At 42.3% G+C, this 24,346-nt stretch overlaps 1 protein-coding gene across 1 annotated transcript; it reads left to right on the top strand.

The window, feature by feature from the left end:
* The first annotated feature begins 1,394 nt into the window (after positions 1 to 1,394).
* Positions 1,395 to 24,242, top strand: pamr1b (peptidase domain containing associated with muscle regeneration 1b). Its single transcript, XM_076732143.1, has 14 exons — positions 1,395 to 1,563; positions 9,368 to 9,544; positions 10,529 to 10,654; positions 11,262 to 11,376; positions 14,187 to 14,404; positions 15,159 to 15,266; positions 17,772 to 17,942; positions 18,089 to 18,280; positions 18,504 to 19,376; positions 19,466 to 19,642; positions 20,751 to 20,817; positions 21,046 to 21,275; positions 22,797 to 23,155; positions 23,235 to 24,242. Exons 1-14 carry the CDS (start codon positions 1,404 to 1,406, stop codon positions 23,814 to 23,816), a joined length of 3,555 nt encoding a protein of 1,184 aa, XP_076588258.1. The 5' UTR covers positions 1,395 to 1,403; the 3' UTR covers positions 23,817 to 24,242.
* The last annotated feature ends 104 nt before the right edge of the window (positions 24,243 to 24,346 follow it).

The following is a 24,346-nucleotide window of genomic DNA, read 5'->3' as shown; positions in this document are numbered from 1 at the left end:
GCTGAAATAAAACACACCCAAAAGATCATAAAAAACAACAAGCTTTGTTAAAAAAAACAGAAAAGTTTCTTTTCACTGGCCTCCTCTCTGTTGTTACGGTTGTGAAGTTTGAAAGCAGGTTTGCAATCAAGGGGGAAACTACCTCATTTAATTTCCTCCACTTTGCAGAATAGCAACCACATTTTCAGAACGGTAATTATCTAATTTCACATCATTTGTGCATATATGTTGGAGCTGCAACAATCAGTCAATTAATCAGTTAGTCGATTGAAAGATAATTAATCGCCAAGCAAAAATATCAAACATTTGCTGGTTCCAGCTTCTTAAATGTCCGGATTTGCTGCTTTTCTTTGTCACTTATGACAGTAAACGAAGAGTCTTTAGATTTTTCTGATGATGTTATTAGAAAAGGCTCATCTGGAAAACTTTGTCTTTTGATGATACTGTATTTGTGAATATTTTGGGAAATACCGTGTTAGAGTGAAGTGAGAGGATTTCACGTTCATCTACCGTAAACTTGTTGCTAGAACCAGTTAGCTTAGCTTCACATCACAAAAAGGGCAAATGGTTAGCCCGGCGTAATGTAACAAAATACCTACTCCTGGCCAAGAAATAGTCTGGCACATAACACTCCCAAAAACATCAAATTGTTGTTGTTGCAGTTTTTCTATGGATTAAACGAGGGAGATATAACATGTTAATAATTAAACTTAAAAGGTCTCTTGGCTGCAGCCTCATTTGGTGTACAAGCATGGGAGTGGTATCGATCTCATCTCGCTGATTTTGCAAAATACCAAACTGTTCCTTCAATCTTACATTAATCACTCACTGAACGCTATTGCTTAACACAAACACACACACACACGCACACACGCACACACTGCTTTCTGAGACCACAGACACTGAAGCTTAGCAAGGTGTGAACTTGAATAACGCTGACTTCAAGATGTTTTAGACATGAACACCAAAGCAGTGAAGCAGACATAAATCCTATCACCACATGATTGGTCTTGACAGTGTGGCAGGCACTCTGCAGAGCAAACTGGTTGTTATTTGCCTCCTTCGTTGTGTGTGTGTGTGTGTGTGCGTGCATACGTGCGTGTGCGCGCATGTGTGACAGCATAATGAGTGAAGCATCAAACTGGAGCCTGCATTCACTCACGAGCAGTGACGTCGTCTTTTGAGCGGAGTTTTTGGGAGACCACTGCAAGTGGAACTCCTTGAGAGGCTGGGCTGTAACCTGAAGCCAAAGTGAAGGGAGAGAGAGGGAAAGGGAGAGAGAGAAACAAAGTGAGGGAGAGAGAGGGAGAGAGAGATGGAGGAAGGGGGAGGGAAGGAATGAAGGGCCGAGAGAAGGTGATGTCAGCTGAGTTCAGAAAGTAAACAGAGTTCCAGACTGCAGCATGCTGTCTGTGGATCGGGGACTGCAGCTGGGGCAAACCCATGGGGGCACCCACACAATCCCCTGGACCAGCACCTTTATCTCTGGGAAGGAGGGCTGGTTCCTCTTCATCTTCCTCTTCATCCTTATCTCCTCACCCCAAGGGACAGCCTGGCCCTACGGTAAGAGACTGGCAAAGACTCTACCTTCACTGCTCCTCTTTCTGTCTCTACGTCTGGCACAGCCTCTTGGTTTATGTTCTTTGTTCTCAAAAAAGCCGGCATCAGCACTCTCTCCATCCCCTCTTCTATCCTTTAAGAGCACAACAGCGCTCAGCAAGGCTTGTAAAAGAAGACCCACAGAGAGACAGTGATGTAAAATACAGCCTTTTACAGAGGCAGCAAAGAAAACAGCACTGACAAGTTTGTGCAATCTTTGTTGTTACAACTCTTGTTCTGAAGCACAGAGTGAGGAGTAGCCCTGTGCGGCTTTGTTTATTGTCCCATTAAGACGGGCTCTGTGATCTTCATACTCCTCTCTACTCATTGCCCTTGTTCTTTGTGTGAAATAAAAGTGGGATTTTCTGTTCTTAAATAAAAAGAAGCAACAGATGGATGTGGCCACACATTCCTTGAGGTGAAGTGAGGCTGTTGAATCTTGGCACTCGTCGGCTTTTGTGTGAGAGCTTTAATCGCTGAAAATGTGTTGTGGGTGAGTTCTCCCTGAGATTCAGATCGTCTCTGCCTGTTTATCCTGGGTGACCACTTGAACTGCTGCAGGAAGACATGAGTCACGTTTGAGTCAATCACGCTGTGGTGTGTGTGTACCATACACCGTCTCCAGGACTCCAAACCAAGCCTCTGCCCTCTGCCTGATTCCTCTTTGCACGGTTATCACGCAATAAAATCATTTGTAATGCTGGTGAATGTGGGCAGAGTACAGCTGTGTGTGTGTGTGTGTGTGTGTGTGTGTGTGTGTGTGTGTGTGTGTGTGTGTGTGTGTTAAGAGAGTTCCCTCTGGCAGATTTACCTACTTATGCTGTTGTCAGCTGAGTCACTCCTTCTGAGCCCGGCTTGTTTCATAATCGTACATTATCAGCTGAGGATAGATGTCTTCGATTGAGCAACAGGGAACAGTAACTTTTTCTTTGAGCAAAACATGTTTACATGCTAATCCTGACTTCATGAACATGTATGTTTATGTGTGTGTGTGTGTGTGTAACTGTGTTTATGTCCATTTGTGCATGTTTTGTCGTCCCTAATGAGGCATTTTTGATCTATGTAAGGCTTCCTCTTCCTTAGATATGCTGTTCTTCTGACAAACTCTCTTTACAGTGTGTTCAGCTATAGTCCACAGGGAAGCTGTCAGGGCTACTGGGCAGTGTGCTGCAGGAAACAAAGAGCAAAGCTAGCATACGTATAAAAGATCGGAGAGAATGAAATCTTGGCACAGAGTAGAGTTACAAGAAGAAAAACATGGCCTCTGATGGAGCATTTGGAAAAATAGTGTGTCATATCAGAGCGTTGGTTCCAAGGTTCGGAACTAAATGCTGAAAACAAATGTGCACATCTCAGACTCCTGTTTGACCCACATATTGGTGTGTGTACATACCATTTCACCAAAGTGGATAATATACTGATAGGGTTTTCATTGGCTTTGTGGTTTCCTAGCAGAGGGAAGTTTATTTAAAGCAATCTACAGGACAACCACAGGGATCAGGGCTTGGGATCGGACTACATTCAGATACGCAATGCCCGCAGAGCTCCCCTGGGAGTTTCCCCGTTCCATGACAGCAAAATCACTCCAACCTCAAAATACCAGACAGCTGCTGTGGGCAGTAGGCAAAATGAATTATACACTCGCTCATAGAGGCACAGCACGCGCACTCACAGCTGCTGTAAAAACAACTGTTTTTTCCATGATACATCAGCATGAAATAAGCACCGTTTTGTCAGGAGGAAACTATTTATTCAGCAGCGGATATATACTGTAACCTGTCACTCTCCTCACTGGGAACTTTTTCTGAGTTCTCGCTTAATAATGGCAGAGAACAAGTATGGCTCAATGATGTTGTGGTGTTGTTGATTATGCAAAGCAGCACGGTCAAGTGAAATGCTGACTGTCTGCAGTGCTTTCTGCTGCAAGTGAAAATGTGTTTTTTGCAATTCAGGTGAACTGAATTTTGACTGAGCAATATTTTGATATTTTGCGAAATATGAGATATGTGCTTGCTTGCTGAGAGTTAGATAGGGAGATTCATACAACCCTTATGTCTGTCCGTTAAATATGAAATGCCACTTAGCTTAGCTTAGCGTACTGCAAGCAACTGGCTCAGCAAGAAATGTCCAGCACGTTTAACCTCCTGTAAAACCACATTATGTCAAATTTCAGTTTAACATTTCAAAGCCAGGCTAGCTGTTTCCCTCTGTTTCCAGTCTTTGTGCTAAGCTAAGCTAATCAACTGCTGATTATAGCTTCATTTTTACCATATAGACATAAGATGGTGTCAGTCTTGTCATCTAACTATCGCTTTAACTATTATATAATTTAGAGTGCTTTCACACCAACCTGTTTCAGTCAGTTATAACAAACCATGGTGTGTTTATGCAGCGTGTTTGGACTCGATTAGATTTCTCCTTGTGTTAAAAGAAACTATCCAAACCATGTCATCAGCTGTTTTGGACCAGAGCAAACCAGCTGAAGAGATACACATGTCCGACACAGGTGACTCAGCCACATTGCGTTGTGTTTGATAAACATGTTGAACTCATCTTGACAAAGTTCTCACTGGGCTCTGTCAAACTTTCTTTAGCTTTGTTTGGAGTTAAAAATAACTTAGTTATGATAGCGGTGTGTAGCAAGACAAGAAGCTGATAAGATACAGCATCTGAGCAGTGAGCAAGAAGAAGACAAACTCGACAATCACTGGACACAACAGAAAGCGTTGAGCATAGCTGTGTCTCTGATAACATTTGGATATCAAATTATAGCTTAATTATGCAAGTTATCTGAGACTCCAGAGGCAGCTGTGTAAAATGGGACCAAAATCGATGCTGATGCAAAATTACAACAAATTAAAAGGCAGGGGCTGACCTTGGGTTTTATTCTTAGCTGAGTACAGTGGAAGCTGCTTTCAGAAAATCATGGCACAGTTTTGGAGCTGATGCAGGCGTATGAGTTACTTGTAAGGTCAAATTCAGCACCTGCAGCACATTTTGAAGGCAGTATATCCATTTATCAATAGTGCTGTTTTTAGAGGGGCTTGTGGAATAGTTGCGTGTACCTTTTGACCGCAATATTTACGGAGAATACCTTTAAAGTTAAGAAAAATGATTCGAAACTGAACATAAATGTGAAAATAGGTTTGTGCATCTACAGGTTAGAGGGCCAAGAAGGCAGCGAGGTCAGATGCAGGGTCACAGGACTCACATGAATCGCTGTGATCACTTCGAATAATGTCAGTAATGTAATGTCAGTCTCTGGATTCCCATCAAAGCGGTGCAGCATGGTGCACCTTGGTAGCCAGTGGTTAGAACACATGCCAGATAACCACAACATCGCCTGTCAGTTTCAGCTGGAGACCGGTCACATGTCATACTCCCCTCTTCTCAGCTATCACAGTCTCCACTAGGCGACAGGGCGTCCGTTATGATGCCTGTGTCACTGCTCTTTTCATTTCTATGGCTTCTTGAGATGCATGTTGAGGAGTACATTTAGCTCAACATCTGGAATGGAAAAAAACACTTATGTAAGACCAGAAAAGACAAACAACCCACACAAAAATCCACGTGCTTAGCTGCAGGACTGAGGGGAAAAAAGAAAAAAATCTGATGTTCTGTTAAATTGAGTTTTTATGGCTTGGTGCCAGCATCTTCTCTCTAAATTCTTCTCTCACACACAGACATAGTACTAGTTATGTATGCACTGGGGAAACATGTAGACACTGTTTCATATACCAAAACACATACAGCATCAGGCAGGTTGGATGAAAAAGGTGCTAGACAGCCATGAGGCACAATAAGGAAGAACTCTACGTTATCAGATGAATGTCTTCTTAGTTACAGCACAGCTTTGACAACTGTCAGCACTTCCAGGCTGTGATTAAATGCACATTAGCCAGGGGCACACCGCACAACCACAATCTTGGGTTAAATTACAGGTCTGGGGAGTGAAATTTGCATGTTGCTGTCATTGTTGTCACTCATTCAAATACAAATTCCCGATGTCTGAAGGGGGAAGTCACGCATATACTAATGTTTTGACAAACGCCCACTCTTATAGGTTAACTCCCACACATGCACTTCCACACCTGTTCAAACCTTCCTAAACTGCTGTAAAAACCCACACGAAATTGTTACTGTCCAGCCTGTGGTTACCTGCAGGTGTTGACCTGGAAGCCTCACAGATGTGTTTTTACAAGGCAGCAAGCTTTATCGCTGAAATGAATCAATTGAAATTGCCGGGGTGCAGGCCAAAGCACAGTTATGTAAAAATGATCCTCAGTGTTGTAAATCAGTAAACACTTATTAAGAAAAGGGGATCGGCGTCCAGAAAAATAAAGATGCATTCCAGCATGCGGCCAACACTGGAGGAGAAACCTTGCAGTCACGCTTCAGAGAAAAACATAACAGTCTTATCAACAGAGCTGGAGGTCAGCAAACTGAATCCATTCACAGTGAGCAGACACGGAAAATGGTGCTGCCTGTGTTTATTTGCCTCAAGGAGGAGCATGAAGAAAACAGCTTGTAGGAATCAGGAATCTAATCCCATCAAAAATGCATGCTTTTTCATGGCACTGACTATCTGAGGGGATGCAGATGAATTTCCAGTTTTAGTGAAACAAGTAACAACCTTTTCTTCTGTAAATGAGGGTTTTCTCTGTAAGGGCAGTTACAGCCACAGGATGTCATTTCTCTATCTATGGACAAGACACACAGCAGCAATCCATGTAATGACATTACCAGGCCAGCTCATAAAGTCTTTTGACCCTTTCATGTTTACGTCCCATAAATCAGGTTTCACAGTCTCTCCGGCCAGCATCGTTTACAGACCTCAGTGAGGAAGCAGAAAAGCTGTCCCATAAGGAGGGGAATTGGTGTCAGCACCTCTCAGTCCCAAGCGGGCAACCTGTGGGCCTGAAAAATGAAGCCAATGTTGTAAATGCCAAAAATGTGAGTCTCTCGAATGGCCACTTGAGGCTGACTCCAAAAGTGAGTCAGTCCCCATAGTTCTCCAGCTTTACAGTTTTGCTCCACACAGCTAAGTTCCCCAGTCATGACAGCTGTATGTTGAATGAATTTTTATAGAACTCACTGAAATTATTTTAAAGCTTAAAGTTGTGTATAGTTATGGACATGGCCTATAGGTGATGTCATGGAGACTGCGTCCATGTTTTGCACAGTCTATGCTCAGCCCCCATGTGTCGGGCGTCACACCTTTTAAACACTGTTCTCCATTGTAAGGCAGCTCATGGTTTTGCTTTATAGACTAAACAGTAAAATTGGCCAGTAACACAGTTAACAATTGTAATGTTGATGGTGGGGGTCACATTGCAACAATTGGAATTGCTGCAACATGCCCCAAATGAATTTGGGCTAATTTTGCAATCATAACAACAATCATAGTTGTTTGAAATGTAGTTGCTTCCAACTGCATTTCAATGTATGTGAGTGAAAGCAGACGTGAGTTTGGATGGATTCCCAGTGGACCAATGCTGTACAAATTTTGCTGTAATCAAGCAATTAGCAGCTCTAATACATCATTTAATCACGTAGTGTTTTTTGGGCAAAGTGCCAGATTAAAGGAGAGCTCCACCAATTTTTTAACAGGTTGATATGTGAAAGAAGTTGATAAAAGCCATTTGTGTCTCCAAAGAGAACAGCACAAAATCTGATAAATTGCCTCAAGTGATGCCACTTGAGTCAGCCTCGGCTGGGCTGGAGACTGCAAGTCTGAAAATTAAAAAAATGTATAGGTCTGGAATAATAAAGATCTTAGCTTAGCCCTTAGCCCACTCCTTATCTGTGCTTGAGCCTAGCAGCTCGTTAGCATAACACACCCAAATCTCTGACCAAACCTTTGTTTTTGTAGGTCATGGAGGCACCAGGTTTTGACAAGGAAGAAGAATGTCTGGAATAAATGAGACAATATTTCTGGTTGTTATGTATTTGGAATTTAACCAAAATGTTTTGAGGAGAATGACAGTTCTAAGTAAGTCTGTGGTAAAACAGGTTTTCACTTGCTGTGCCATTGTCATAATGCATATTTGTATTTGACTCACGTTACAGTACATAATCCCGCTTTTAGCGCAGTGTCTTCTTCTTGTCTCAACAGACGACTCTCTAAACACACAGGCCATGCCCATGCCATGGATGTTTGTGGTTCTCACACTTGGTCAAAAGAAATCCACGAATGACAATCTGATCCCAAACTATGTGCTTCTCTCTTTTTGTCTCAGGGAGGTAGACCGCGCTAAACAAAGGAAGACAAAGCACAAAGAACGTCAGCTTTGATTGAAAACCAAAGCTTAGGGGTTGTAAGTTTACATTGCTTTTTACCACAAGCAGCCATTACTGGTGGTTAGTGTGACAGCATGGGCATTGTGTAAGGGACTAGCGTGTATGGGCTCCATGGTCTAAAAACATTTGAGTGCCATTAAATCATTGTCCTGAGCTCTATCACACGCCATGCCATAAAGACAGCGGACTGACCCCTGCTTGCTGAGCATGCTTTAAGGCTAGTACACGAATCCAGCTCAGCCCACGTTATCAAAACAATAAATGACCCTCAGAACTGACAGGAATCATAAAACAGCCTTTAAAGGACTGCAACAGCTTCATGAAGCTTAAATTCTGTCCTTTAACCCACATTAAAGTTCAGTTAGTGACACCACGCAACCTACTTTCTGTTTGATTAATGTCAATGCGAATGTCATACCTCACTGCGTCTTTGTGGAGAGATATCTGAGGAGAAGGCCAGATTGTAGCTGGACTGAGATACAATTTATGACATCATTAATGTGGAAGGGCAGCGGGGACGACTCACAGCTTTCCAAGACATCTGTGCTTCTCCTCTCGAGTTGACCGTCTGCAAACAACCACGAAGAGATGAATCACTTTGCTTTTGTGCGCCAGTGCATTTGTGCATCTGTGTCTTGGGATTCTTGCTTTCACAAAACTCTTACAAACAACAAATAGACCTAGTTTGCAACTATGGTTTTACATATAAACCAGCATGCAAGTGTGTCAGTGTGTTTTTCGGTGGGAAAGTATCAGGAAGAATAATTGGTGGGAGATGTTGTGATGATTGCAGGGCTGGGAGGAGGGTATGTACAAAACGCTGCGCTGACGTTGTGCCAAGTTTAAAGTGCAGCTTCTGTTAGTTCTCCGTCCACATCAGCCACAAGAGAATTTCCACTTGTCTGTCTCAGCCTTTAAATCCGCTGTTACATAATAGTAACCACTTGAGCTCAAAAAGAACCTTGAATCACTGGTTTCCAGTCCAATTAAACGTTGTATTTATTGGGTAAAAACTTGACAAAGAAAGCCAGTGTTTACATGCTGCTTTATAAATCACTTTCTCATTAATGATTTGATTGTGTTATTGCTTTGATTTTACCACCGTGGCATGTTTTCTGATATAAGACATATGAGAAGACATGAATGTAAACTACTGAGAGACTTGTGGTCCCCTAAAAAGGAGCTTGCAACCATATGGCATGGAAATAACCAGCCGGCCAGTGCAGAGCAGCAGCTGAGATAAACACTGAACTCACCAGAATCCTTCCGCTGCTGCTTCGGCTTCTGCGGTAACACCAAATACGTCTGCTCTCATTGTCCAACGAGGCCGATGATCACACGTGTCATTTTCTCCATGTTTGAGTCATCTTCCTGTCTATTTCTGTACACATATGAAATGGTGCTTGCATAAACAAACAGTTCCTGCTTGCTTCTTGAGTTGCTGAGCCTGACGTATTATCTTGTTTAGATTACAGGTATTTGTACAATCACTGCCCGGGCCCAGAGTGGAACGTTATGTGCAGAGGCTGCTGCGAGTATGATGTGATCCGCTGTAAATGCCCTCTACAGGGGACTCCGGTTGGCTATGCAGTGCCCTGCTGCCGCAACGCCATCAATGAGTGCGACCCCTGCATCATCCATCCAGGTAGAACCTCTGCAAATATACATATTTGAATGAGTGTTTCAGTTCGATGAGATGTTGCAAACTTCCTTGAACAGGATAAAAAATTGGCAGAGCTGTTCATTCTTTTCATAAAGTATACGTCTTTTGATTCTAGTCAGCCCATTAATCTCTTAATTAATCCTTTCTCTAATATCTGCAGACCAAATGCCGTCCATCAACTGCACAGCTGTTTGTATTGAAGCATTAGAACGACAGAAAGCCTCAGAATAATATCACACTTGGAACTTTGAATAATGAAATGGGTGTAAAATCTGTTTGTGTTACTCTTATTGTCTGTGTAAGAAGTACAAATGTGTGCATAAGTGAAAATGTAATCACCTGTGGATGTCCGCACACATGGGCTGCAGCTTGCATACCCAAACCCTTGCTTCCTTCATGTTATTTTCCTATATGACCTCCACCTACAGAAGTATGTCATGTTTTCTTCACAGCTTGAATGCACTCATGTTTTCTTTTATGAGGGAAGAAAACAGCTGTTACCTTTATGTCACGTTTTACCGTTAAAAACTCAAAAATGTTCCAAGCCCAGATGTATACAATCATAAATACCCCTGTGTGCATCCCGAGCTCATTTTAAATTATATACCTGCACTCAGGTTAGATGTTGTTGTTAACCAGAACAGTCTCTTAAGTGAAAATCCATCCTCCCAGGAAGCCAGTGCAGGGTTTTTTCTCCACATTTCTATTTCAGGAAGGAGCAATATGTTTGTACATTCTGTTATAGTGAAAGATGAGCTTAATGAGCTTAGCAGAGTTGAATTAAAGGAAGCACGGCAGGAGTCTGGAGAAGTTGATTGACACGGCTCAAGCTGTTTGGGTTCCCAGTTCTGACACACAATAACAGCTCTTTTGAAAGACTTAATGTAAACTGTTTGTGTCCTTTGTATTCTGGCCTGTCAGCCTGACTCCTGTTTAATTGTGATTTTCTTTCTGGCTCTCTTTTAGGTTGCAGTATATTTGAGAACTGTAAGCGCTGTAACAATGGGACATGGGGCCCCAGGGATGACTTCTTCATTAGTGGCAAATACTGCGCTGAGTGTCGGCCTGGCTGGTCTGGTGGAGATTGCATGAGTAAGTCTCTTCATTTCCCCAAAGAGTCAATTCTACATAGCATTGCTTTAAATGTTTTTCTCTCTTTCTTTCTTTTTTTTTTAAGTGAAATGAATACCATACTATAAGTTCTTCCCTTCCCTGCTGAATTATCTTCATCTGGGACAACAATACCACCTTGGAAAGCTGCCATATACCCAGGAGGTTTTCCATTAAGTGCTGAATGACAAGTCAGAGTCAACATTTGAGGAATCTCATAAAACAATTTAATGTGTAGCATTCGGACACTGACTATAATGTTCTTAATATGCAAATATTCTGCTGAAGGGCATAACACGCATACATTTAATTAAAAGCAGAACCTGGAGGAGCTGTTGAATGCCTTTATTTGTTGCCCCTGTGTGTATTGTGTTCATGCGTCTTTATGTTGTGGAGCACAACAGGGGGTTTATACAGTGGCTTTGGAACCTCAGACGCAATCGCTGATGGTTTGAATGGTGACCAAAGCAGCTGCATGTAGACCCTAAAAATAACAATTAAGCTGTAATTAACGGCCTCTGAAATTTAAAAAGCAGGCCAGTTTCTGCACAACTTTCCAAAATTGAATTCTTTCCCATGTGTTTTTCAGAGTGCGGTGGAGTGATTCATAAACGGCAGGGCCACTTGGTGCTGGAGAGTTACCCCAACAATGCTCGGTGTGAGTGGACCATACAGGTGGACCGTCCCTTTACCATAGAGCTCAGGTAGGACCATAAGCATTATGCTTCTGTAGTATATATTCAGGAAGGTCAATGCTGATATCTACTGATAATAGTATTTTTTGCCTACCATAAAGCATGATGGGTAAAATCCCAGGTTTGATTGTTTGTCTTCTTCATCGGCTGCAATTTCAAACAATGCTAAAAATGGTCACAGCTTGTTCAGGCTTCACTGTCACAGCAGTGCTTTAGGCTAAATGCTAACTTTAGCATGCTAACATACTCAAATTGGCAATACCAACATGCTGATGCTTAGCAGGCATAACGTTTCCTATGTTCACAATCAGAGTTTCAGGTGTTAGCATGCTAAGATTGGCACTAAACACAGTACACACAAAACCAGATGGCAATGCCTTAGATTTTAGGTGTTTCATCATAATCCAAAGAATTTGACAAATTAAAATAGGATGGAACAGCAGTAAGTTCTGAAACTTTCCGTCACGCCATGTGACTAAAAGTTACATCAAAAGATTCAACAGCTAAGTGTCTTTTCAGAGACAGTGTCCTCATTACTCTGAATAATCACAATTATTAATGGAACGACTTTAAAATGAAATGACTAAAACCATGGAGACGTCCTACAGGTTGCATCACCAACAAGTGAGCAAATAATAGTTGATACAGATATTCTGACTACAGCTTACAAATAAATACTTGCCTGTCGGAAACAGAGGAATATTGGAAACCTTTGTGTAAATAAAGTTAAAATGGACACAGTCAGTTTCATCTGGCATTAAAGCATCAGTTTTTGGGATCCTCGTTGTCCATCTGTAATAGCTATTAATGGCTGGCCTGCTTAAGTCAAATTTCCACTGAGTTCAGATATTTCCGCAAGAAGTATGTCATGGACCGATGGCAACTCTACAGCAAATTTTGGACACCACAACATTGTTTTTTTTTTTTTTTCAGGAAAGTTATTACTTTTCAGTTCTGTGATAACTTTCTATTTCTGTCATCTTCTCCGTTACCCACTTTATGGGCGAGCTTTTGCAGAGGGTTTTTAGCAGAACAAAAGCTCCATACAATTAGACACAGCCTCAGCATGCAGCGCATACACTGACGCTTTATTATGTGCATAAAAGACGTTTGATGATTCCAAGTATTTTTCTGCTGTATATGAAAGCTTTGTATTAAACGGAAGAATTGTGAACTGTGATGATAAACATGACTATAGAGATGACAGCTATTCATATGTGATATTTCAATCTCCTTTGTGACATAAATCAAACAAAACCTCTAAATGAGAAAGAGCTGCTCTGCTCAGACATAGTCTAATGGAAACTTATACGTCTGTGCCTGCGTGACTGGGGAATTGCTGGCATGGCTCTCCTGTATTTCTCTGTATTTCTCTCACAGTACACTCGAGCAACATGTTAACTTTTACAACTGGCATTAATTGTTGGGAGCTGCTGCAGGCTAACATTTAGCATTTCTGTATATCTCATTAGCGTAAGTTTTCCATGACCCCGGGGACTGTGATGTAGGGTAAAATTAGAGGATTTGGGAACACGCCAGCATCTTGTATAAAGTTCATCAATCCTTCGTGTCCGTTCCAATCTAAGGCCACGGAGATTACATCTGAAATCGCCAGGAAGGGGAAAGGAGACTCCTTTGTGTTTTTCCTAAACCAGCTGGCAGTCCTCTCAATGTCACACTCTGCCTGCGACTGAACTAAACAGCTCAAGAATTGAAAGTGTATGTAAATTTCTCCAAACAGTCATTATACTCTAATTCTCATTTAAACAGGCCCTGAGGCCGCTCCTTCTTGAAATCCTGACAAGCACACCAAGAATGTTTTGGAAATGTTAGCACATTACCTAAAAGTTCCATACCGGTAATCACCAGTTGTACGACCTGTTTTGGAAATAATGTTGATGTATGTTTATTCAGCAGTCGTGGATAGATTTTATAGACACTTAACAGCTGCTGATCTGAAATAATGAGATGCTTATTTAGACTGGGATGGGTAATGCTCGGCAGTGATTATTGCCAATTACAGAAACGTTATGACGTTTATATGTGCACTTAAAACTGTTAAATAAGCACACAATGACTGTCAACAATACATGATCTATTAAATATAGAGGTGAGAAAAAAATCTTTAGACGTCTCTACAGCCTGCCAAAGCCACACAGCCAAAAATATGACTCTGTTTGTTTTTGGTTTCTTGATTAGCCGACTGTATTATTGTTGCTGCCAGGCTCTATCGAAAATATTTCATCTTAATTCAATTATATTGGTATATTGGAGTTGATGCAGACAGTAATGTGGTCTTACAGTACTTGCCTGTACCTGTCTCAGCAGTCATCTCAGGTTTCTCTATTCCTTTAATCTGCACTGCTGCTCACAACTTAACTTCCACTAGTCTTTGTGACACACACACAAACAAAGAAAACAAACCAATAGAAAACATCAATCAAAATCTTTAACTGCTTTGGTACCTGGTTAAAATGAGGCACATTTCACAAACCGTTAAGAAAGTGAGCCATGTAATTGTGGGGCAAATCACCTTCAGCAGCTGTTAATGTATTCAGGAGCTATCATTACCGTTCATTACTTGTTTGCTGGCTGAAGGTTTTAAAGCGCCACGATGCCAGGTGGTGTGGCACTGCCAGGGAACACAGGTGCTCTCATTATCCAGGAAAACACCAACATAGCAGGAACTCGACAGAAACTTTTACGTCATGCACCAGCAGATCCAAAAAGTGGATCAAGGCTGAGTAGCGGTAAAAATCATTTCCGATGATGGAAAGTTTAGTTTGTAACATTTTCTCTTTTTTTCCCCCTACTAACAGGTTTATGATGCTGAGTCTGGAGTTTCACCACTCTTGTCGTTATGACTACGTGGAGGTCCGAGATGGGGACAGCATCAACTCACGCGTTATCGGTCGATTCTGTGGGAACAACAGACCTGCCCCAGTTCACAGCTCTGGCAACAGTCTGCACATACTCTTTGTGTCAGACGGTTACAAGAATTTTGATGGATTCTTTGCCACTTTCCAGGAGAGCTCAGGCAGGTCAAGCACTGGCGTCATTTCACAACAACAGCAAAAAACGCTACTGCTACTATTCATATGTATTTGCTACTATTAATTTACTTCTATCCTTGGTGCTATAATGCATTCCCTACCCCAAATCCTAACCCCTACTCTAACCACAGGGGAATTTTAACCTTAATCCCAAAACCAATCCTAGTCCAATAACAGCGCCCAACAAGAGCGTCTCCTTGCTTTTGACACAGTGAATAAGCAATCATTTGAAAAGTCACACTCAGTGAACAAAGATACTCCTCAGAGTCGGGGGCTACAACACATGCAAACAAGAAAGAAGTTTCCAAAGCACTATTAAAAGCATGCTGTATATTAAAAAGCCTTTAACAGCACATGACTGACACCTACACATTTCGGCAAAAGCCTTCGTCACAGTGCTGAGCCTGCTAACAGCCCCCTGAGGAAGCCAGGACCAACATGTCTTTACTTTCCAGAAATGTCCTCATTCTCAAGATCTAAAAAGACACACACACATAAGTTACCAGCAGCTAAGCCAGATCTAGTAAAAGTAAACAGAGGCTTTCTGTGTACAAATGCCCACACACATTCAGAAATGGAAAGTAACAGTGACATTTAAATGGTGCCAGCTATGAATGTGAATCCCTTGATATAGCCTGGTGTGGACAGCCATTCTGGCGCACAGATCGTATCGTTACACTGCTAATGAATAGAACATTTCTTCTCATACCCTCATGTCACACACTTGTATGTTTACAGCTTGCAGCTCCTCTCCTTGCCTGCATGATGGGACATGTATCCTGGACAGTTCTTACACTTACCACTGTGCCTGTCTGGCTGGCTACACAGGCAAGAGGTGTGAAAATGGTGAGTGTGTAACATAACTGAAGCTGCTACACTATGAAAATGCCTGAAAAGTGCTGGTTTATATTTTGGGAGTGAAGTGGATGTGGGGAAAGAAAAAAAAATGCCTGCAGGTTCTAATCACAGTGAAGAATAAACCAGTCTTAACCGCATATTGTAGGAATGACTTGAGTTTTCCATCTCTGGAGTCATCTGAAAGACATGTCTTACTGTATTGACGCTTACAAAATCTCATAATTATTTGAGTTATTTTCATCAGAAATCAGACACGCCTAGTTACAGCATATTTATGAGAATTGACTTCTTCCTGAAAGGCTTTTTTTTTTTTTTTTTGCTGTTGTTGCTGGCAGGCGGTGATTCACTGTCACAAGGGAGACGTCTGTGGTTTGGACTAGGTTCAGGCCAGCTGCCTTCCCTGTCCGTGCAGTCCCATCTATGGTTTTGGTCAATCAGCTTTTCTAGAAATGTAAAATAAGTTTCAGTGGATGTGCTGCAAATCCACATGACTGTCTACTGCTGTTTGCATGAAATTTAGCAGCACTGAACCTGACGAAACTCAGTGAGCAAAGAAATTAAAGGGGGAAGTGCTTCAATGAAAAGTAAGGAGAATTATGAATGAGGAAAAGAAAAGAGACTGTGTTTTTTAGAGTTTGGTCAGCAAACCATTCTGGCTTCTGAAGAGATCCAGAATTTGCCACCTTAAGTGTATGAGAGAGATCCACTTCATCATGTGGGGTACTGCTCAGTCAGGGTGTGGTTGGCCTGCAAGGCCTTTTATTTATGGGCATCTGGACCCTAACTTGTGTTTTTATATCCAATACACCTCCCTTAAGATCCTGCAAAAACAGACTTCCTGAACCTCACTCACTTTTTCTTGTGGTGTCATTTTCAGGGCTAAATTCGAGTCCATAAAACCAATGTTGAAACAATTCTGCTTCTGTAACGCACGCCAGCTTTTCCATTGGAGGAGACACACGTAAAAAAGGCAGGAGTTTCGTTCCACACAGCGTGCATTCATCTGTATTCCCATGAGGAATCCTCAGCTGTTAATTTTAATGGAAGAGAGCTGGGATAACGCTAATGCCTGACATTTTGTTGAGGAAATATAGTCTACATTTCTGCCCTGCAGACAGATGGAGAATTTTAAGTATGAACCTGACATCAGACGTATTTCAGGTCTCCAATAATCAGCCTGTCATCTGTTGTAAGCCCGAGCTAAAACTCATTCTGTATGAGAGAATCTTGACACGTTATCATTTAAACTCAAGATAGTGAAATTATTTCTCCCCCCTTTTCGTTTCTGTCTCTTGTGCAGTTTAATCTATTCTTGAGTTAAATCTGTTTTGGAGTGCAGTGTTTAACATAGTTTCCATGGCATTAACAAAAGGAATGATGACTTACTTAAAGTATGTGTCGCTGTGTATAGTATGTTAGCATTCCACCCTAATAACTCCAGACTCATCTCATTATGCCTGTAGACAAAATCAGACATGGCAGATGGATCATTTAAAGACCACACCACCTCAGGATACTTCGGCTTTTTTAAAAACATATTGAAAGGAGGTCAACTTCAGTTTATTTTTCCACTTTTGGTTCACCAACAGCATTCTCCATCCCCGAAGGGACTTAAGGTTGAAAATGCTGTAAGGCAAAACCGCCCAGATTATAGGGAGGGTTCCTTGGTTTGGAGCTATAAAACCACAGACAGCGCATTTCATGGATCTGACCCAACTTAAAGTCAACACCACAGAAAACCTCCTGAGGGATTGTCTCACAGAGAGTGCTGTAATGGTATGATAACCTTCCTGTTAACATGTGTGTTTGAGTTTTTGTGAACTCAGCTGTGGGTGATGCAGTCCTGTACCATAATGTTTGTGTGCACATTTGCAGTTTTCCTGTAAGATAGAAATAGACGCTCCATGCACATCACAAAATGCCAAAAGAATTGCATGATAATTTCCACATTTAGGTTTTGGATACTTTTATTTTGCAGTAGTTTATCAGAGTTGCAAACAGTATTCCTACACCACATTCCCAGTCTCTACTACACTACTTCATAAAATCTACTTTTACAACACTGGAAAATTGAACAGTTTGACCAAAGCTCTTTTATTGCATCTATTTCTCTCTCATTTACAAGCCATGTGTTAAGTCTCACTATGAACTGTTCACACTCTACCACGATGGGTGAAATTATTCATTAATGAGCCTCAATAGTAGTAGACTATGCTTTTAAAGCTCTGGACATTTTTAAATTAAGAGTAATGAGTCTGCGATGCTGGTTCGTGGGCTACCTGTCTGACCTGCAAACACCAGAAGGCAATTAACTCACTGAAGGTCTACATGTGTGGTCTCAACTGGCATTCCTCAAACTGGTGTTTGAGGAATGCTAGAGATGCTTCCTAAATCTGCTTTATATCACCCAGTATTCACTTATGAAACAGGAACATAGCGTGTGTGACAACATGTGTTCATGAATAAAATGTGCATGCCTGTATTTCCACTCAGTGGTGGGATGCCACAGGCCTCCAGTGCCCACCCATGGATCCACAGAGGGTTTGTTCCATCACTCAGGAGCACGCATCACTTTCCGCTGTGACCCAGGCTTTGAGCTGCGGGGTTATCGCACTGCCATCTGCCTGAGAGATGGCACATGGAGTGCGTCTGCCCCAGAGTGTGGTAAGATAATGATGTGAATTGTCTCTTCTGCCAAATAATTAGAATTCAAGATCTGGAAAAGTCATGCGTGTGTCAACTGCTTGTCTCTGGATGCCATACATACCGTCCCACAGATGGTGCAGCCCAATTTTCTTTCCTTTCTACAGTGTCAGTGGAAAGAGTATGTACTTTACCTCCCAAGCCAACACATGGGGACCACTTCTTGGTTTACGGCCCCAACGATGTCCTCATCGCTCTACAGTATCTGTGCTACCACCCCTATGAACTCAGTGGGAACTCCCAGAGAACATGCCTCCCTAACAACACCTGGAGTGGGACTCCTCCTGTTTGCACCCAAGGTCAGACAAAGCATCTTAAATAATGGGGATTAGAGATAATGGATGAGTCAGTGCAAACAGTGGAAAGGACCTTTTCCTTTATTTTTATAAGGATAATGAATCAGAAAATGAGTCAGTGCCTATAGCCATTCTGCATGACGAATCAACTCTGAACAAAAAGATTTGCAATCAGTTGCTGACTGACAATTCAGTAATGATCTCTCTTTATGTCCTTTATCCACAGTGAATAATACTCTGACGGAAGCAGAAAAGGGCAAAGACAAGGAAGAGGGCACAGAAACAGTTATACACAGTGACAGAGATATCAGTAAAACTAAAGAGAAAGGTCAAGAGAACACAGCTGGAGAAAAGGAAAGTGTTGGAAGGAAAGATATAAACCCTAGGCATGAGAACACAACAGCAGTCGATAAATATTCTGGTACAATTCCAGAGAAAACTGCGTCTGAGGGTAGGAATGAAGGAGAGGTAGAGGAAAGAGATACTGGGTCAGAGAAATCCACTGGAGGCAGCAAAGACAAAGTGGATGGTGAAGGCCCAGACAACAGCCTGAATACAGTTGAAAAGAAGGAACCTGAGGTAGGAAAGCCACCTGAGACAAAAGAAGGCAGTCCAGACCCAAACTTAGAGACAGGAAAGACAGATATCACAGAAATATTTGTGATAAAAGACAAAGGACAAGAAGAGAAGGAAAGAAAAGAGGAGCAGGTGAATGGAAAAAGAGATCCGGATAAAGTCGGCCCTAATGATACCAAGCTGAAGACGGTCACAGCTGAGGGTGAAAACACAGTGGAGATATTTCAACTGGAAATGACAAAAAACAACACAGTTGTGTATGATACAAAGGACACAAAGAAAGAAAATAATAGCATAGGTTCTCCAGAGACAGATAGGAAAATCATTCCCACTAGAGTCAACATTACACAGTACACCATGTACAGAGCAGGAGGTGAAGAAAGTGGGAAGCCAAAAGAAAAAGCAACAACTAAAGAGGACAAGACAGAGAAGGATTCTGCTGAGAAAACAAAGGAGGAGTTGGACAGGGAGACGGAAGAGAAAGAAAAAGAGAAGGAGAAAGAAGCCAACCAAAGCTTTACTGGTAAGACACTCGTTGATAAAAATAAAAAGGAATGCGATCCCCTTCTCCGTGGTCCTCACCCTCTCGTACTGTCTGTTCTCCTCCTGCAGAGAAACGCTGCCCTCCTCTTCCTCGCCTCTACCATGGCTACCACCAGCCAGTGCCCGGGGTGGAGCCTGAAACAGTGGAGTTCTTCTGTAACCACTCGTACGCTCTCAGTGGTGATGCCCAACGTACCTGCCAGCCAGATGGAACCTGGAGTGGCAAACAGCCCCTCTGTGTCAGAGGTACTGTCACCTGATTGGTCACTGTTTAACTATTGATGATGGTGTTTGGTTATTTGTTGAAGGTATAAATGTCTGCATATTACTGCAGTGATAATCAGCTCAGCACCTTCTAATAAGGTATATCATCTGAAGGACTTTTAAGTACGAAAGTGCACGACTGCATTGTCAATGTTTTATTAGATTAGATGATTAAGTCATTAATGAGGGGTCATGGGTATTATTAGATTTGTAGATATAAAGTACGTAAAGGGTTCTAAAATGCTAAAAGAAAAATACTAATGTTAAATGCTGATGGGTGAAGGATTCGTGCAGTATGATAATCCATCAGTCTACAGCTGGAAATGTTAATTAGTTCTTAATGGATTTTGGTCTGGATGCTCTTCAGCTCTTTGCCAAAAGCTAAGTAGTCGAACTATGCACTGGCTCGACTTTCCTGATAAATTAAAGAGCGAGGATTAAAGAAGACAAAGTAAGTCCTGCTGTGGGAGGATATACAGCAGCCAACTATATATTTTTTTCAACTTTGCAGAATAGTTGGTTCAACTTTTTCTCTTTCTTGCTGAGAGGTAGATGAGAAGATTGATACCATTCTCATGCCTGTGTTGTGAAACTGCAGCCAGCAGCCAATTCACTTGCATGTAGCTTGACTTTACGACTGAAACAGGGCAAAACAGCTAGTCTGTCCAGAGGCAACAGAATCCACCTGCACCCTCTGTTGCTCTGAAGTACAAATTTTCTTTTTTTTTCACACCAGTTTTTTTTTTTGTGTGTGTGTTTTTAGTGAAATTTAGATGCTGGGAGGCAGATTTGATGTTTAACATACAGCCTGAGACTGGTATTCATCTAACTCTTGGCAAGATATCATCTCTTTCCTTTAACCGCTGTTAAAGCCATTACTTACAACATCTAAAGCCCTCATAAAGTATGCCATATTATACAGTGGTACCGATAAAGACATGGTACTTCTGTCAGGTCATAATTCCCTGCAGTCCAGTCACTGTTCCAGTTCCAGTATCCCCATTAAATCACAGCAGATGTTAATGGCACTTTGGTGTGTATTGTATTGTATGTGTGATGTGTGTGTTCGTATATGTGTGTTCATTTGCAGCATGCCGGGAACCCAAAGTGTCAGAGCTGGTTAGACAAAAAGTCCTCCCACCTCAAACACCATCCAGGTACGTTTCCCAGTGCACCATGTTATATAATATGTGCGATTGTCAGCGTGCTTGACATCCATAAGCACTGTATAGTCTACAGTATATTAGTGTGCTATTTAGTGACTGAAGAATTAAAAGCATTAACTCTCATGTCACACAGTTCATTTTTCTAAACTCATCCTCAAAAGCCTTGATTCAACCAAAGCGGTGTGTCTGCACATCCTTGCCCTCTTCTTCTTACCTCAGGAAGACACCTGTGCACAAGCTCTACTCCTCTGGGCTGGGCCGACAGCTCCTGTCTGACAGCCCCACGAAAAGCCCCCCAGTGCTTTCCCGGCTGCCCCAGGGCTTCCACCACCTTTATACACATATAGAGTATGAGTGCGCCTCTCAGTTCTACCAACACTCTGGCAGTTCTCGCCGCACTTGCTTGAAGACTGGGAAATGGAGTGGGCATCATGTGTCCTGTTCACCAGGTGAGGGCAGCAGAGGACCACTAGTGGTCTTACTGCTGGAGCTAACCATCACACTCTCACAGAGGCACACACTGACACACATTTTAATACAGTGATTTACACCCACATATCAACAATGATGCAGTATGTGATACAAAACTATTATGTCATCACTCAGACATTTATCTAATGAAGCAGTGTTAACAAAATATTATCACAGCCTCTAATTAATGGCACTCAGTAATACACCATCAGCTTCTTCACCAATCTCTTTGGCATTCCTGCCAGCTGTAGTCTGCTCATTACTACTCAGAGAAAGTTCCCAAAGATACAAAGATGAAAAGCCAATAGCTGACATTTACGGCTAAGCTGTGAGATAGATGCACTGAGAGTTGAAAAGATCAGCATCTTCGATTAAATGAGGCTTCTTCCAGGCTGTAATCAAATGCACAACCTACATATTCAACAGTGTCTGCTTTCTTCATCATCAGCAACAAACATCTGATATCAAAGCAGTTAGTTTGGAGAATGTCAAAATGTTTCAACACAGGTGAAGATAAAATAGTAACATATACATGTCCCAACAATTTTGTCATTGATTCTTACATAAAGACTCTTGTACACATTTGTGCTGCATGGTTTTAGTAACTTGCTGATGACAATGATGCAAACAAAGCCAAACATCCTTGTTAGGGGATGAGATGAACAGGTTGAGTCTGACCAGCACCCAAAGAAGTGGACTCTGTGTGTCCGTTTTGCCACTACAGACCTGGTTCCAGCTGATTCCGTACAGTTTGGTAATCCTTGTTCAGCATATACAGAAGAAAGGACAGTGTTATTGCAGAGCAGATCAACTCACAATGTCTCAATTGGTATAATAACGTTACAAAGGAAAATTCCGAGACTGTGATACCAAATGTTGGCCCGACATCTTCCACACATAGTGGTGCACTTGGTACCTTTTGCCTCCAGGATTAATCACTTTAAAAGACTTTTATGAAAGACTATCCTCTCTGTGCAGAGTGGAAGGAAATCACGTTGGGCCGGCCAATTTAATCGCTATTTGTTGCGATCACAAAGGTGACTTTTTTCTTGGACAGCCCTAATATACTACCTTGAAAGATATTGGGTCAGTGAGCTGTGTTCAACTTTAATAAACGTAGTCTGCACACATCTATAAAAATATCAACAGCAGTGGAGGTAGGTTCATTTTTTAGGTTGCTGATCATAATATTGTGGAACAAAGTAGCAAAAGCAGCTTGGAAGTCTAAAAATGCACAGTTTAAGTCTATGTCAGACAGTTTATTACTTGGTTGATGACATAACAAATAAGATGTTTGAATATGTATAGTGCGTTTAATGAGCATTTTGTAGAGGACAGGTAAAACAGATGTCCATCTCAAACTCATGTGCATGGTGTTAAAGTAAAGGCTCTCCAAAGGGAAAGAAGATTCAAAAACAAGTGTTGACACAGTCTCCAATGTAAGTCTAATTCCTCCCTTCCCTCTCTGTCCTCTCATCCTGTCACCTCCTCTTTGGCAGTGTGTGGGAAGCATCCAACCTTTGACCCAGAGAGGCCGGCAGAGGCTCACTGGCCTTGGCTGGCAGCCATCTACCGCCGCTCCACCAATGGAGCTGAGACAAAGGTGTCCAAGGCAGACAGCCAGGCAGGGTCCCTGAAGAGGGATGATGGAGCAGGACCTGGCAACCACAATCAGGCTTCTAACTGGCAGCTGGTGTGCAGTGGGGCTCTGGTGAACCAAAGGAGTGTGGTTGTGGCAGCCCACTGTGTGACAGAGCTGGGGAAGGTGTATCCCTTGGATGCAGCCAAGATCAAGGTGGTTGTAGGGAAGCAGTACCGTGATGACCACAGGGACACTAAAGGTCTCCAGCACCTGAGGGTAAGCTATTGGAAATACAGTTTTCTAATGATCCTTTTTAATCAAACCTGCACTCTTAGCCCATGTCTTTTTCCTTTAGGTGGCCTCCATTGCTGTTCATGCAAACTACGACCCCCATATTCTCGACTCTGACATTGCTGTGGTCAAGTTACTGGACAAAGCAAGGATCGGGGAGAAGGTCCTGCCCCTCTGCATCTCAGACATCCAGGGAGAGGAGGTGAACTCTGGACAAGGGCTTGTGACAGGCTGGTCTCCTCTGCCTGATTCAAGCTTAGGTCCTGACGAGAAGGCAAGGGTTGGGCTCGTTCACCTTGCTGATATAGTCCCATGTGAGCAGCAGTATGCTCGCAACGGCGTGCCAGTCAGCGTGACAGACAATATGCTGTGTGCCAGCCAAAAGCCTGACTATGGGCCCTCTAACATATGTCCCTCTGACACTGGGGGAATCCTCGTCCTCCCTGCCCTCTCTGAGAGCCAAGCCAGCAGCAAACAGGATCCCTTTCTGAGCCTCACACAGGTCAAGAGGGAGAGAAAAGAGCTGTGGAGACTCCTGGGACTGGTGAGCTTTGGCTATGACCAAGGGGAGTGTGATCCTGACCTCTATACAGTCTACACAGATGTAGCCAACTTCAAAGACTGGATAGAGAGCAATATGAAATAAAAAGTCTACTGTCTGACTCACCTCGCCGCCCCGATGCTTCTAAAATATTTAAATCCAGTCTATTCATTCACTTTAACCTTTTTTTCTTGGCCTCATGCACAAGGGCATTTTCTTACTCAATGCAGAGGCACTGCAAACACTGGACAACGCAGTGCTCTAACTGAAGAGGGTGCTAACACATTAGATGTGCTGGGCATCAGCCTTTCATCAGGAGACTTCAGTGTTCAGGCCGCTCGACCTGACGTTACAGACTTGAAAATGACCAGAAATCCATTTCAAGCCTCTGGCTGATGCCGGTTTGTATTGTACTCATTGGTATGTATATATGTTACTGAACTATTCTATCAATTCATACGAGGAACCAGATGTACATATTGTATTGAAAGACAGAAAAATCATGGCGTTTTTAATTAAAGAAAATGTGGGTGTGGTAAAACCGGTGAGAGTGTGATTATTTTGCATCATAGTGTAAAACTCAATATGTATGCATGTATGAATATATTCTCCTGTGTGAAATCCACTGAGATGAC

This window comes from Chaetodon auriga, chromosome 6 (genome assembly GCF_051107435.1).
Source record: "Chaetodon auriga isolate fChaAug3 chromosome 6, fChaAug3.hap1, whole genome shotgun sequence".
Lineage (NCBI taxonomy): Eukaryota > Metazoa > Chordata > Actinopteri > Chaetodontiformes > Chaetodontidae > Chaetodon > Chaetodon auriga.
This window is presented reverse-complemented; position numbering and strand designations above follow the sequence as displayed.